The 17,142-nt window shown below is 37.8% G+C and overlaps 1 protein-coding gene across 1 annotated transcript in view; it reads right to left on the bottom strand.

Moving 5' to 3' along the window:
- The window catches only part of CDH13 (cadherin 13), a 1,345,123-nt gene that overhangs the window by 704,375 nt on the left and 623,606 nt on the right, over positions 1-17,142 (bottom strand). Inside the window, exon 5 of the mRNA XM_036749176.1 lies at positions 5,939-6,091. Coding sequence (XP_036605071.1) covers positions 5,939-6,091 — 153 coding nt within the window. The remainder of the gene's footprint in view (positions 1-5,938; positions 6,092-17,142) is intronic.

Here is a 17,142-nt window from a genome sequence, read left to right as displayed (position 1 = left end):
AGTGAAACATGACAAAAATAAGCTCCTTAAATTTGAAAGTGGTTTTGAAAACATTTGCCTATCAGGATCAGTTAATAGAGTCACTTATTAGCTTTGCGACCATGGATAAGCTACTTAGTTTATCAGAGCCTCAGTTTCACTATAGGCAAAGGTCATGATAATATTTACACAAGTGTTAAGTCTTAAAAAACTGGAGAAATTTGAGTTATTATTAGTTAGAGGCAACTGGGACATAGAGGATGGGGAGCTTCCTTTGAGTCAGAAAGACTTGGATTCAAATCTTGCTTCTTGCTGTCTGTGACACTGGACAAGCTCGTCAATGTTTCACTGATCCCTAGTAATTCTCTAAGACTAAATTCCGAAACAGTTGTAGATCTGCATAGGTAGTAGGAATTTCCATGCCAAGAATTCTCTTCATGTCTGAAATCACAGGTCTAGTAAAATATTTATCAATTTTATCTCTTATAGGGCAATTGAAGAGGTTGTCCATATACACCCATCAAGGATTCAAAGAAATCTTATTGGGTATTCTTAGAAGAAATGAGAAGGTGCTCTCTTGTATTTGACTCCTGTCTTTGGCTTAGATAATAATCACTGGCTGAGAAAATTACAACAGAGATTAGCAACCCACCTTATATTTAAGTATCATAATGTAACTCAATCAACATACTTCAATTCAAAGGATAAAATGTAAAATAAGCCTGGAATTGAGAATGATGAAATTACTTGCCCATAGTTTCTTGATCTTGCCCACACATAGCTAGCCCTCTTTCTCAGAGGGAAATCGTTAGGCTATAGTGTCAATCAGGAGATCCCAGTAAGGGATAGTCAGTTTCATTCTGTTAACTGGTCACCCATAATCTGTCTTCCAAAGATGTATTAATGATTACAGGAGAAACTAGGCAACTAAGCAGGAAAGACTGAGAACAAATTCATCACCACTAATGTAAAAATAACACACATCTTATGGAGGATGGGTCCATACAATAAAATCATCTCCATCTATAAAGTTTAATGATACATTTTCTTCACTTTCCACAGTTTGCGTTTTTTGAAGTCCCCACCTGAGGGGCGAGGATGGAGGAATTCGAAGTCTACATCTCACAATGGTATTTTGATGACTAAAATAATGATAAATGCCAAGCCCGTTTCCATACATGAAAGTCATTTAGTCTTCCCCAAAATTTTGGGAGATAGGTGGAATAGGGTAGGGGGCAGGGGTGAGGGCACAAGTATTTATTAAGTGCCTACTGTGAAACAAATTTATGCTAAGTGCTTCACACTCATTTATCTCATTCACACTTATCTCATTTGATCAGCATAGGACCTGATCTACAAGAGACCACTAAGGCTGATGAGTGGAAAGCTAAGTTCATATGGCAAGCTCTAACTTAATGACCCAAGGTATCTACTCAGAATGGACTTCTATGTCTATCTCTGCCCTTGCCCTAGGAACAAGGGCGAGAACCCCACTGCCTCTCAGGCATTTATCTTTGGTATTTTTTCCACTTCTACCATTAATCAGGGCTTAATCTGTCTCTGTACTGCTTATTGTTCCCCAACTACAATCCACCCAAGAGATGTTACATCTCTTGGATACTGATGATGCTGCCTGCTCCCCATCTGTCTGCATGCCTAATTGCTGCACCTCCTACCCCCCACCAACAAAACCTTCCACCATGCTCCAACCCACACCATCCAATCCCTTCCTTTCTTTCCTGTCAGACTTAGCCCTCTGTCCAACTCCCTATTCTCCCATTTTGGCAAATATGGAGGCTAGCAGATTATACTCACTGTGTGATGAAACCATTACCACCTGCTAATATTTTTATAGAATTTTATAAACTTGGCCATTCATGAATCATTTACAGTACTTTATTCCAATGAAGAGTTCACAAATCACTCAAATGCTGGCAAAAGGCATAATAATGAGTAATATTTCAAGGAGCTTTGCATTAATATGTCAGTTCCCAATTCTGTGAGACCTAAATTATTTTTCCAGGTGCCACTGTAGACCAGGCATCTACAGAAGCACATTTCCTTTCCTTTTTTTTTTTTTTTTTTGAGGAGAGTAGGTGGAGGGGGAGGAAGGCTAGACAGTGAGGAAGAATTGTGGGCCTTATAGGACAGAAACAGGGTGACAAAATAAAATAAATTAACTAACCAATAAAACTCCATGCCTTACACCAATAAGCCAAGTTGTTAGTGAGTTGGGAGGCAAAGAAAAAAGGATGGGGAAATAGGAATTTATAGAACTGATTGTCAGTTTCTTGGCTAGGAGGGAATGAATACTAAGCAATTCATCTTGATAATCTTCAAATATACACATAGAGGCATGTGATACATATATTTATGTGTGTGTATACATATATATATATACATATATGTATATACTAGATAATTTCTTATCAGAAAGAGCCCAAAGAATTTTAATTCAACAGTTTACATGTTAGATTTAAAAAGCATCATTAATTACCGGCTCACATATTCTTAGCACTTAATAATTTAGAATGCTAAGTATCAATAAATAAATGGTAAGAATACCCTCTCCCCAAAAATTAACATATTTTTTTGTCTTGCTTTGGTATCTGTTAAATTGAAACTACAGCAGGGGAAACTGAGGAAGAGATTATTGGAGATTCAATCTATATGCCAATGTTTGTGATCTGCGCATTTCCTTTTGTTTTCTTTCCAGAGGCAGGTTTGCTTCTGTCCAGAAAAGAAAACACTGAAATAACTCACAGAATTCCCTGAGCTCAAAAAAAAAAAAACTTTTCTAAATAGATATGAAAAGTTAATAGGAATTCCATCTTTTTTTTTTGCACAAAATGAGAATCAATTAGAAGAGATGCACTAGTATTTCCAGAGTTGGGAAGTGGGGCACCAAGGGCTAGAATGATCAGGGGACAGCCTGGAACCAGAGAATTCAGGAGTTCAGCCATGATCATTCTTTCTCTTGCCTGGGGTAGGTCTTAGCACTCCAGGAATCCAGATGAGAGAGGAAGTAACCTAAGGCTTAGATCAGTCCCCTGCCACTATATGTCTGGTCCTCTTCTGAAAGGCATGAATCTTAATGTGTTTTCCATCAGAAAAAACAAAACAAAACAAAACAAAACTACTAACTTTCACAAATTGTAAAAAGCAGAAATTTTCTTCAAAATTCTACTCTCTGGAAAACCACAGTAAATTCATGGGATAGCAAAGCAAACATCTTTCATGGTGTCAGAAAATTCAGGGCATTAGGTCCTCCAAAGATTGAGCTATTGCCACTCCCATCTGCTCAGCAAATTTATACTACTCAGTGGTAGTGTCTTGCTAGTCTATAAATAAGGTGCCGGATCCTTAACTTATCTGCCACTTCAAATCTTTCAACCAGATCATGAGAATCCAAGAACTGCCACATTGGTTCCTAGCCATGGTCTTCCCAATCAAGAATCCTGTCTATAAATTTGGTATAGTATAAGGGCTGGTGTTCTCAAAAACATCAGCCTTAGGAGAATGTGGTCCAAATGATCTCTACACCATTAATGGCTAATTGTAGAATATTTCTTTGAATTTATTTACTCCCTACAGTCTATAGTATTTCAGTCTATATCACTACTGGAAATAACTGCCATCTTGGACAACTCCAGTCTCACTTTCCATGATCAAATGAGATAATCCATGTGAAAGAATTTAGCAAAATTAATTTGTTGTTCAGTCGTGTCCAACTTTTCATGACTCTGTGGGCCAGATTGTCCACGGAGTTTTCTTGGCAAAGATACCAGAGTGGTTTGGCATTTCCTTCTCCACTGGGTTAAACCAAACAGAAGTTGAGTGACTTGTCCAGAGTAACATAGCTAACAAGTGCCTGAGGCAGGAATTGAGCTCAGGTTTTGCTGATTCTGGGCCCAGTGTTCTATCCACAGAACTACCTAGACACCTCCTGGTAAAATGAATAGTGATATAAATGTCAGATATTTGTATATGTTCACAGACCATAGATCTACAAGAGACCTTAGAGATCATCTAGACTAGCCCCTTAAGTTTTAAATAATATTGGGGCAGCTAGATAGTGCAGTGGATAAAAGAGCACTACCCTTGTAGTTAGGAGGACCTGAATTCAAATCTAGCCTCAGATACTTACTATCTGTGTGACCCTGGAAAAGTCACTTAACCCTGATTCCCTCCAATTTTTTTTTTTAAATTACATATTTTTTTTTAATGAGCAAAAACATACCACCTCACCTTCTTACCCCATCCCCCACTCCCAACTGAGAGAAAAAGAAAAACAAAATCTTCCCTTAATTTTATAGATGAGGAAACTGAAAACCAGAATCAAATGAGTCTTACGAACAATAAGCATCAGATCTGGGATTTGAACTCTAGTCTTCTTGACTCCAAATTTTGTGTATTTTTTTTCACTCCCAATTGACCCTCCTCAATCATTATTATTAGTAATCCCATACAGTCTCTTTCTTTCAGGCAAAGTCACACTTTTATTCCATTCCCTATTCCAGGTAATATCACATAGCTAAGAAGCCCTCCCTTTCCCAACCCAGTAAGTTCTATCCCTTTCATTCTTCGAGAATTTTTGAAATCTCTTATGTACTCCATGGTCATTTGCAACTAATTGAAGGAGGGGACCATTTGGAAAATTGGAGAGTGGTGTAGTGTAAATGAGTGCTATATTTGTAGCCAAAAAACCACAGTATGAATCCTGGCTTTGCCACTTAATTCTTATATGACCTTGAATAAATAACTTATCCTTTGCGGGCCTCATTTCTCTCATCTGTAAAAAAAGAGAAGGCTAGGCCACATGACCTTGAGTTTCTTTTCCACTTCTAAATATAATATCTTATTGTCTGTGTACATGTGATAAGAGAAACCAAACCCAGGAAAGTGGTGATAAGTACCAAAGCATTGTAATAATGGCCTACCTCTTTTATCCTTAGTACCCAGTTACAAAGTGATAAGATCCAACTTAATGAAGCAATTGTTTAAAAGATTAGAGATACATGGAAAGAAAAGCAGAATCAAAGAAAGTGGTCCCCTGATGGTTTCTTTCACCGGTACTCGTTACAGATTCAAGTGCACTCTGTGTTCCCACCAATTTAAACTAGACTAATAGGATATTTCTGGTAGCCCTGACACTTTATTTTCTACATGTATCAGACAGAGGTCAGTCTGTCTCATGTGCCAAGGTGCTTTCTGCCCATCACTTTGATGTTAACAGATTGGAACACTTGGAAGAGACCTCTTTAGTGAGGCTTCTGAGAGGAAGGAAAGTATGCCAAAGATAACTGGATCTCGTTGGATAATCACAGTGTGGCATATCTCTCAGCCAAAAGCAATGTGCCTGCCCAACTCCAAGCAGAATCTCAACAATACAGCATGGTGCTCAAGATTTTCTATTGCAAGTGAGTCTCAGGCTCTCTGTCCTTCTGTTGACCATCATAAGAACAGATACAGATTCATTGAATTGAATGGTGCATGACACTCTAAAGGTGAATGCTGATTTACACTTAGAGGAAAAGCATTAGCACCAAGAAAGACTAATTAGGGTACATGACAGGGATTGGGGAAACTCAGAATAACTATACTTTCAGAGTAGGGAATAGGAAATGAATAGAGCCATCTTGAATGAATTGAAGAAGTCCTGGCATAGAACAGATGTGACCTGGTGAGTCTGTCATATGACTGACTTTTACCTTTTGATTTCATATGGATAATAAGGCCATTCTGAATCTTGACCTAATTTCAAACATGTGAGCTATTGGTTATAGGACAGTGGAAAACAGATCACCAGTCACACTCTGTTTAGTAGTACCCTCAGGGAGAGACATCCTACACCAACAGGTTTGGTGAGGCATAAGAAAATTCAAAACCAAAAATACAAAGCAGACTTAAAAAAAACCAACAAAACAGATATTCAGTACGGGAACCAAATAGAACTTACCTGATAAGTAGCCATTACTTCTCTATCCAAAGTCCGCATCACTGAGACACTCCCTGTATTTTCATTGATTCTGAAAATGCCTTTTGGCTCTTGATCCACACCTTTTCCAGTAAGTCGAAATTTGGACCCTTCTGGTCTATCATTATCCACAACCTGTGTCACAGAAGCAAAAAATAAAATAAAATACATTTATGAATTTGGATACAACTGAAAACAAACTTCACATTCCAGTTTTAAGCCAATAAATCAAAGCTGCTAATTTCAGATTGTACGCCTGTAACAGAGAGGATGGTTAGACAAAAAACTAACAAAACACTAGACTTCAATGTCCAGAATCACACAGAGCTATAGTCTCTAGTCTAAAGTATCTTGTTTTGGGAGACGAAATGAAAAAAAAAATTATCTAGAATACTAGATAGATCTAGACCACTGGGCAAACATCAGACCATACTTCACAGCCCCTTTAGCCATCTAGCCATCACTGCACTTGTATTTGTATGTCTCCTTTTCCCCCTACTTCTCCTCTCTCGCTTTGGGCACATACATCAAATCAATCCAGCTGTATGGATCAAGTCATTGTCCTTGTCATTCTGCAGACCAAACTTCCCTTCCCTAGCCACCATTCTTCTCTATAGAGTTGTTGTGTCCACCTATGAAAGCGTATTTCCAGGGCTTTGTAAGCTGTTTGACATATGCTGAGGACTCAATAAGTAATTCCATATATTCAAACAGAAATTGAGGCAAACTGAGAAGGTAGGAGAAATTCTGCAAGGGGACAATAGCAGCCCCCAAGGGCTATAGACTGTCTTGGATGTTTCACAGAATCTCTGCCCAGGAATCATTATTATGCCTCTATTACCAAGGACAAGTGAACAAAGAAAAGACCTGGACAATTTGGGCACAAAATATAAATTATCTCAAGAATCCAAATAAACTTCCTTTGGAGAAACATATACACTCATATAGTCTGATGAGTGAAGTAACAGTGATTAAGCACTCATTTCCTATACATACTTAATGGCTTAACTTAAAGGTATTAAGGATGGGTGATTTTATTGGCATGGATACACCCTCTCACTGACATAGAATCCAACCTTAGATGTTTACAAGATAGTCTTATTGCTATGGCTAAAAATAGCTCTATAGCCATCCATGTCTCCCAAATTACCTACTTTCATCTTAATACTCATATGCTCATCATCAAGCTGTACTAAAAATATTTATTGCCCTGCACCCTTTTAGTAGGATCTATCAAAGGGTTATTTTTCAGTCCTGCTCTTTGAGATCTCATAATGACAAGACATTAGAGGAGGCCTTTAGTAGATGGAGGTGCAACTAATATTAAGGAAAAAAAAGTCATTTGAAGCAAGATTTAAAAGAAATGGAATCATATGGGCATAAATGCAAGCTTTCTAATTAAAACTATTTTTAATCACTGTTTAGCTTAATTGAACTCTCCACAGCCTAATTAGAACTCACATTGAAGTTTCCCTGAATTAGAAAGGAGCCTGATCTTGGCTTCTCCCTCCCGACCTACCCTATGATAATATCTCTCTGGCAGCCTTAGGCACTTCACTTTAGTTCTTTGCTTGGAGTTTCGGAGAAAGAGCTAAACAGAGGTCTGGGTCTATAAAACACCACCTTTAAGTCTTTCTTACTGTTTGTAGCCAGGTTCTAAATGGCCAAATGAGAGTGCAGAATCAGGTAACTAGTCAAACAACTTTTGTCTGAGCACATAGGAATGAATAAGGAAAAACAGCTCTATCCACAGTGCCTTCCGTCTCCTCTTTTTCTATAGTTCCCACCATGGAACATTTGATACCATTTTATATCATTTTTAATTTCAACCAAACCCAGAGCCTCAATTAATGAGTAACTGGAAGAAGATCCAGGACCTGGGCTTCTTAGTTCTCTAGAGTTTGCTCAGGAAATACCCTTACCAGTGTCAACAAGGCCAGATCAGACTGACCTAAGGACATTCTTACCCCCGTTAGCCATTAAGAAGACCACCTCACTTAATATTCTATGGGTATATACTTTAACTGAGCTTTGTCAACACTCGTCTTTACAAACCTATTCCATTAAGGAAAATCCTCTTCTTGTATCATGGTTAAACATATATGGGGGTCATAAAAGTAAGGTAACACAGGCTTGCTGGGTCTGCTAAAATAATGTACATAAATTTTCTCACTCCTTTGTTGAGACAGCCAGAGCTTATGCTCTGACTCCTTGCACATACAAGTAAGCTAGCCTAGCTACGTTTAAAGGAAAATAATAAACAGCATGGATTTTTCTATCACCTAGCTTGTTGCCTTCTTCAACCAAACTTTCAGGTTTAACACCACCTGTCTTGTCAGCTCTTCTAATGAAGTTCAGTTTATAGGGAGTCCTATTCTTCCCACTGCCAAGCCTTGAATTTGAGAATTTAGACACTTGCTGAAACTATCCATTTGTAGACATTTTCTTCCTTTGATTCAGTCTTTCCAACTTAAATGTATAGATCACAACAATGTGATTTATTTCAATTCACATTTCCTAAGCATCTGTGATGACCAAACCCTTACATTTAAAATACAGTGCCTTCCTCACAAAACCTTCAGAGTATGAAGGGTCAAAGGGAGTTTAAGGATAATTGCTACATAATGGTAGGATGAAAGGAAGTACCAAGATATCAGCTATTGCTTCACTAGGCTTTGCCCTTAGACGATGCAAATGGCACACAGTCACGTTCATCAGATAATGTAAACACCACGCAGTCATGCTTTTTATTGTCTTGGTGGTGGCAGGGATCACTAAAAAAATGAGTATTTCATAAACAGGGAATAGAGAATGTCTGCATGGTTCAAGAGCATTTATTATAAACAGATCAATAGAGCACAAGTCCTATGGGCCGTCAGCTGGAATATGGAAATGCACAACACAGCCAATATGAACAGGTTATGTGGTAAAAGTTTGTTTTTATATCTCCTGTTTAGAACTTAGAACACATTTCTCCATGGAAACAAGGTTTATAAATGGTGGTTCCTCAGCAGGTCCATGAAAACCCAACATAAAATGTAGCTGAAATATATGGCATGAACGTGAGGGCCTAAACTAGCTAGGAGTCTAACTATTGTTTATAATCTTATTTGAAGGGCGGGGGGGAGGGTGTGCTCTTAGTCAGAATTCAAGAGGCTGTGAAAAAGTCATAAGACCTTGGTTTGTATCTCTCCTCTGCTGGGTGACCTTGAGCATATCCCTTTCCATAACAGTGTCTCCATCTGTAAGATGAGGAGGTTGGGTTATACACTCTGTCATATCCAATTTAAAATATAAACAATCCCTCATGGTTGTATTCTGGATTTCTTCTCCTTCTCTAATATCTCTTCATTTAACTAGGTGTCATTGGTAGTGGGTGGCTGGTCATAAGATCCTCTTCTCTCAAACATAAGGTTTTGTTGAATGATCAGAGTAAGAATTCCCTACTCCCTACCCCACCTGTATCCTACCCCCACATCTGGCAGACTTGGCCAAAGTGAATTCTTGTTGTTTCAGTTTGTCAAACTTTTTATGATCCCCTTTGGGGTTTTCTTGGCAAAGATACTGGAGTGGTTTGCCATTTCCTTCTATAGCTCATTTTACAGATGAATAAACTGAAGCAAAGAAGATTAAGTGACTTGCCCAGGCTCACGCAACTAGTAAATGTCTGAGGCCAGATTTGAACTCAGTCTTTCTGACTCCAGTCCAGCATTCTATTTACTGCACTACCTACCTACCCCCAAAAGTGACTACATACACAGCATCAAGAGAAGGAATACTTGTGTTAAGGTGGGAGGAGAATACGTTTGTTTCCTGAACAACTTTTTCCAATCAATCCATGTTCAGTAGTGTAGCCAAGAGTTAAGAATCACTGGTGCTTTTATTGGGATTTTAACTAGAAATGCATCAATTCTTTTAATGGGATTTTAACTAGAAATGCATCAATTCTTTTAATGGGATTTTAACTAGAAATGCATCAATTCTTCAGACCTGTCATCACAGGGCAGTAGAAGTACTAGATTTTAGAATCAGAAACCTGATTTTCAATCCCACCTTCCCTACTTAGCATCTATTTAACCTTTGACAACTAACTCACTGAGTCATAATTTCATCCTACCTAAAAAGAGAATTTGTCTGTATAACGTCTAACTTTCCTTCTGTTGCTACTTTTGTTATTTTCTGAATGGAAGTTTCTTGAGGGCAAAGACTGTTTTATTTTTGTCTTTGTGTTCCCAGCACTTAGTAGAGTGTTTGTGACAAGATGAGCACTGATTAAATGCTTGTCGGTTATCATAGGATCATGGTGTCATAATATAGAATTGGAAGAAACTTTGGAAGTCTTCTAATCCACCCTTCTCATTTTATATATGAGAGAACTGAGACACAGAGAAATTAAGGGAATGGCCAAAGTCACAGAGGTAGTGGCAGAGTCAGGATTCAAATCCAGGTCTTCTGACTCCAAACCCAGAATTCTTTACACTACATCAGCCTTTCCTGAATGACTTCCTCTTGCTTTCCTGCATAGCTAAGACATGGTGAAAGCATAAACACAGAAGAAAATGGTTTAGTAATCTGGTACAAACACCTTAAACAGGCACAAGGAGGAACGAATGTTGAATACTGAGGTCCTTGGAAGGTAAGTGTTCTTCAGGGGAAAGGGTAGACAGAGCCCACAGAATTTACTTTGGCCAATAATTCCTAGGAAAGAGTAACACTTGCCCAGGGCCCCCTGAATGACAGAATTGATTCTGAGTTAAACCAAGGCCCTGAGGGAAAGGAGAGTTCCCTTCAATCACTAGCTATTTTCTACAGCACCTCTGTGTTCCCCGGAGGGGTCTCAGGGACTAACCTGGTCTGCACTCGCTTAGCTGAGTAGATCTGATGGGATCAGAGAGGGGTAAGGTTTGTGAAACGCCTATAAAACAACAAACTAGCCCTCAGTCATTCATCCAAAACCTACCATGGGAAGGAAGTCTGTTTCGAAATGACCTCCATTATACCGTGTTAAACTCCCTAAAGTTTCCAGGAGGCTGCTGGGCTGCTCTCAAAGGGAGGCAGATGGCCTTTTCCTCTTCTTTTTTTCTTCTTTAATATAACAGAATATAAGAAAACTCAGGTATTGCTTTTAGAGCGGATAAATCCAGCAGTGTGCTGAGGTGTGAATATCAGCTAATGCTTTAGCTGCTAACTCCTATTATATCACAAAACAGGCTTTCACAATTAGAGTCTCTTTCCTATTATTCTGTGTAATTCAATACCACTTTTCACTGTGGGTTTTTTTTTCATTTCTAGTTTAAAGGAGAAAGAAAGCTGATGATAAGGAAAACTATCTATCATTCCCAGGTGCCAGCAAGCACAGATATGCAAATCCCAGAAGTCACTTTTTTTTTGTCACTTGTATGAAGTGATTTCATCTCAGTGTGGTAGTGACCAGGCAGAAAAGGCCAATTATCATAGTTTAATAACATTGGCAAGGATAGAGATGTATCATGAGGAGGGAAAGTCATATAGAAGCAAAGATTGAGAGAAAAGGTTAGACCTACCCCTCACCCTTACCCTGGTGGGATCAGGGGAGGGGCTTTCTTATCATGTCCCTCTTCCACATATCCACTCTAACTCCCTGAGGGTTTCTTGGTTTCCTTTCTTTTCTGGTTTAGAAATCCCATAAAATCAGCTTGAGTTTCATTAGTGACTATTGGTAAGAAGTACTTTTCTCTACTCCTTGTTTGAGGCCACAGAAGTTATGCTTAGTGAATTTGTGAAAGACAAAGCAGGAAGAAAGAACTAACATGTTGAATCAGAGATTCAGAATCTAAAGAAGTTCATGGCAGGCTAGTACAAGGGGATGAATTAAAGATGCAATTTAATAGGAATAAATAATGAGTGCTATATCTGGAGACAAAATTTCAATTTCACAAGTCCAGAGTGGGAGAAATGTATTGACTTAAAAAAAACAAACAACCCTCCCCCCCCCAAAAAAAAACACAGTGATTTCATCACTGAACAAGCCTTTTAGTTGGGAGCTTCCTCATCTGTTCAGCAATTGATAACCTTAAAAAGTTGACTTGAGTCACAATGATAGGCCACAGTCACATAAAATGTATATGACAGGTGGCAGACTCTAAAACCAGGTGTTCCTAATTTTGAGGTAGGGTCTCTATCAATTATTCCATTTTGCCTCTCTAGTTACAGAATACTTCAGTGTTTTAATGAACTCTAACGTTAATACGAGCCAACAATGTAAGCTGCCTGTATTGACAGAGATCATAAAGTATGTGGAAGGTGGGAGAGGAGAGTAAAGTGTAAAAAGGCTAGAAACATGGGAAGGAGTCAGCACGTGAAGAGCTTTAAAAGTCAAGCAGCTGATTTTATATTTGGTCCTAGAGGTAATAGGGAGCCACCGGAGGTTACTGAGTAGAATTCAAGTGACTTGGTTAAACTTGCACTTTAGGAAAATCGCTTTGGCAACTTAGTGAAGGGTAATTGGAGTGGGGGGAGACCTGAGTCAAGGAGACCAAGTAGAAAGCTATTAAAATAAGCTAGGCACATCATCTGCATAGAAACGATCATTATACCCATGGGAGCTGTTGAGATCCTAGGTAGGTAAAAGAGTATGGCACAGGGATGCTTAGCCTAGAGGTGTGTGAACTTTTCTGTTTGTTTGTTTGTTTGTTTTTTAATATATTTAAGTATTGAGGTAGCTAGGTAGACTAGGGGATAGAATGCTGGGCCAGGAGTCAGGAAGATCTGAGTTCAAATCCCACCTCAGATACTTATTAGCTGTGTGACCTCAGAAGAGTAACTTCACCTCTGTTTGTCTCATTTCCTTCAACTGTAAAATAGGGATAATTATAGCACCTACCTCACAGGGTTGTTGTGAGCAGCAAATGAGAAAATATTTGTAAAGGACTTAGTACAGCACCTAACACATAGTGAGCGCCTGACACATACTAAGTGCTATATAAATACTAGCTATAATCATTATCATCATTATTTTGTTGTTATTGTATTTCAATACAATAGGCTCCCATTGTAATCCTATGTACTTCCCTTTATTCATTTAAAAACATAATTATGTAAAGAGATTTATAGGTTTCACCAGATTGAAAAAGAGAGTCCATATCACATACAAAAAAAGGTTAAAAATCTCTGGTAAAAAAAAAGGGGGGGGGGCGGAGAATAGAAGAAGACCCAGGACAGAGCCTTGGGGAACCCATCTAGACTATTCTCTAGCTAGAGAATCAGCATGACATAAGGGAGACAGAGTAGTGTCAGAAAAACCTAAAGAAAAAGAAGTACCCAGGAGAACCTGATAAACTAGGTCCCAAACTATAGAAAGGTCCAGAAGGATTAGGATTAAGAAACCATCATTAAACTTGGTCCTCAAGATATCAGCAGAGACTTTGTTGAAAGCAGTTTTCATTGAATGAGGAGGTTAGAATCCAGAGTGAAGAGGGTTTAAAATTGAATGATAAGAGAAGTGGAGGCAAAGAGTGGTTTTCTCAAGGAGTTTAGCTGAGAAAAGCAGAGATTAAGGATGATAGCCAGAAGGGAAGGTGAGATAAAGTGAGCTTTTTTTTGCAGGATGGGTAAGAAAAGAGTATGTTTATACATAGCAGAGAAAGAGCTGATAGGGAGAAATTGAAGATCTGAGAAAGCATAGGATGATAGAGGGAACAAGATACTGGAGAAGAAGCAAGGAATGAGATCAAAGGAGAAGAATTGGCCTTGGCAAGAAGGGTGAGTTCTTCATGTGAGATGAGGGTGAAGAGGAGATAGCAAGAGAAGACATCTGAAATGAGGAGGGAAAATGAGATGACGTCAGTTTTTTTCAGTGATATATGAAGTGAGATCCTCAGCTAAGCAATTGGGAAGAGGTGCCATTGAAGGCTTGAGAAGAAATGAAAAAAAATTAGAATAATCGCATGATCAGAAGAAAGTGAGAGAGTTGGTCTAGATGACCTCAAAGGTTTCGTAGAGCTCTAAGTCTCAGTTCCAGATTTTTATTCAGGTCATATTTTTCTTTTTTACATAATGATGATAATAGCTTACAAGTCTCATGCTTTACAATTTCATTTTTTTTTTCACCTTTTCTGGTGGGTAACACAAATAGGATCATTCCCTTTTTACAGATGAGGAAATGGGTTCAGAAAGGTGAAATGCATGGGGCAGTGACTGAGTGAATGAAAAAGTGTTTATTAGGTGCTTGTTATGTGCTGTCATTGTGATAAGCACTTGAGATACAAAGGCGAAAGAAAAATGGATCAAAAGTCCAAAGAACTACAACCAAATTCCAGTTCTGCCATCTCAAATTACTTTGAACAAATTACTTAACCTCCATATACCTTAGCTTCTTCATTTATAAAATAAAGTTGTTAGAGTAGATTTTTGATAGTGTTCCTTCCAGCTCTGAATCAATGATCTTGTGATATGGCTAGCAAGGGGCAGAGTCAGAAATTGAACCCAGATCCTTTGTTTTAAGCCAAAGGTCAGTGAGTTTGTGTATGTGTGTTTTTCTACCATACTATATTCTCTTTCTATCAAATGACTATCAATAACATGTTCCACGTGCCTAACACTCCATGAGGCATTGGCAGAATAATGGCACAATTTGGAAGTTTTTGCATCAATACTTCCTTCTAAAAGGATAATAAATTAATCATGTCTGTGGATGGTATTGAAATATCCAGGCTTTTTCTGTGTGTAGCTTGCCAAACTCTTCATCTTGAAGGGGTTACTATATTCATTTTGCTTCTATCAATTTCATGATATAATCTCCACATCAATAGGAACCCAAATATTTATGCCCTTATCAATTCACAGCTAAGGGAAAGGAGAGTGAGACCCAGCTTTATACAGCTGAATCTCAGACTCTTTGTAATCAGATAGTATACACAAGGTAGACAAACTCACATATTCATTTCTTCATGTATGTTGCAACATAAAGAAATTTAAAGAATGAACAAAGTATGTCATCAAGGATGTGCACATGTAATAAAGATAGACTGATCTTTCTGGACAACAGTGCAAATATACTTGGCATGATAAAGATAGACTGATTTTTTCTGGATAACAGTGGAAAGCCCTCTTGCTACATTGGCATCTTCACAATGTCAGAAGAAATCAAGGAAGGCCCTCAGCACAAAGAATGGAACCCTTATAGCAAACTTATGGGAGGAAATGACCAAAAGCTGAACAGAGTGGGAGATGTGGATACATTATGATCTTCATCACTGTTGGGAGTATCTGAATCATTAAAATCACAATTCTGACTGCGGATTTACACTCATGCACGTATAGCATAAATTATACCATGACATGCCTGTCTCCAAACAAACAATGTGAAATCTCATGCTGCAATGATTAACATGTTTTTTAGCCTGGAAATTATAAACAGAATTAAGAGCATTGAATAGCAGATACAGACAGGCAGATCCGGCCTTGATGCTAAGAGGGGGAAAAAAAAAACTTCTTCACAATTATAACTATCAAATGATAATGCTTGATATTTTTCTTTTCTTGGACTTTTGACCTTGCTTAAGTCTTTCACTGCACCTCTCTTAGGCATTTATGACATTCTATTTCAGTGTGTGTGTGTGTGTGTGTGTGTGTGTATCTGTGTGTGTGTGTGTTTGTGTGTGTGTATTGTCCTTTGACTAAATTCAAGCTCCATTAGGGCAGGGGACATGTCTTACCTCATCTTTGTATTTTCTCCAATGCTTAGCATAGTAGTTTATACTCAAGAAGTGCTTAGCAAATGTCCATTGTATTGAAGCTACAGGAAGGCCAATTTTGGCTCAGTATAAAAAATAATTTCTTAAAAAGTAGAATTATTAGAATTGCTTAATCTCAGAGTAGAAAAGGACCTCAGTAATTATCTGACCCAAGTCCTATCCACATCATGAAAGCTATAATATTCACTGATAAGTGACCAACCAGTCCAGCCTTTGCTGATGACTTCCAGTGAATGGCAGGGAACTTTAAATTGGAATTAGCTAATCTACAATGGAATGGGATTGATTGTCTCATCAACCAATGAGCTCATGGTTATTAAAAAGAGCTCAAATCTGGATGACCTCATATTTGTGAGGGATGGAAATATTGTTATTTAGATGTCTAGATCTAGATCTAGATCTAAATATAGACATAGCATATACATGTGTGTATGTTTACATGTATATGTTAGTGTTATATCACCTTTATTATTTTATGGCTTTACATATATTATATGTATGATATATGTATATGTACCTATGTATTTGTATACATTTATACAAATACTACATTTATGTTATACTTTCCTATCATTTTTTGCTTTTATATCACCTTTATTTCCAATATATCAACCCAATCCAGAGAGTCATTGCTTTTAAGAAAGAGTCAAAAAGAAAGAAAAAAGTGCATTTAAGCAAATCTAGTCTTCTAATTCACTGCATCTAATAATATAGTATATGTCATATTCCACAGATCAAGGTATATTTTTATTTCTTTATAATTTCTTTTTTAGACTAAGGCTTATTTTACAGGGAATTCTAGCATGGATGGATGATTGATCTCAGGAACCTCTCTTTCAAGTCTTAGATTCTAAATACTTCTCACGTTCTATTTCATGTTGTTACTGTCATTTGTATTCTCTCCGAGAGAATAAACATCATGCATTTTGCCTTATCTAAATCTATCCTAGCATCAATTACAGTGTTCTGCACACAATAAGTGTTTAATATATGATTTTGAACTGAAAGAGTCCAAGAATGTGCAGGACATTAGCACACCTTTGAGTTTCTATCAATTGTTTTTGCACCTATTCTAAACTCTGGCACAGAATAATTGTTGTTTATATAGCAATTATTTTGTTTCTCTAAGTTTACATTTCTCTGTGTGAAAAATTGAGTAAAACCTCCCTATTCCACCCTAGCAGATAAAAAAGAATCAACTTTAGGGGAAAAAAAATTAGCACACACATACAGGGATTGTAGTTTTCTTCACCTACCAAAATGTCATGTGAAAATGCTCAGGGATGACTCTGATTCAACCAAAAATTATGTAGTGGTTGTTGTTGTCATTGCTTTCTGATTCATAGTATCTCAGTAATATAACCCTTGAAGGCCTCATAGGATCACACAATCATATATCTAGAGGTAGGAAGGACCTTGGAGTTACATAGTTCATCTCTCTCTTTTTACAGA

The sequence above is a fragment of the Trichosurus vulpecula genome, chromosome 3 (genome assembly GCF_011100635.1).
Source record: "Trichosurus vulpecula isolate mTriVul1 chromosome 3, mTriVul1.pri, whole genome shotgun sequence".
Taxonomy (NCBI): domain Eukaryota; kingdom Metazoa; phylum Chordata; class Mammalia; order Diprotodontia; family Phalangeridae; genus Trichosurus; species Trichosurus vulpecula.
Note: the sequence above shows the minus strand (reverse complement) of the source record. Positions and strands in the feature narration are given on the sequence as shown.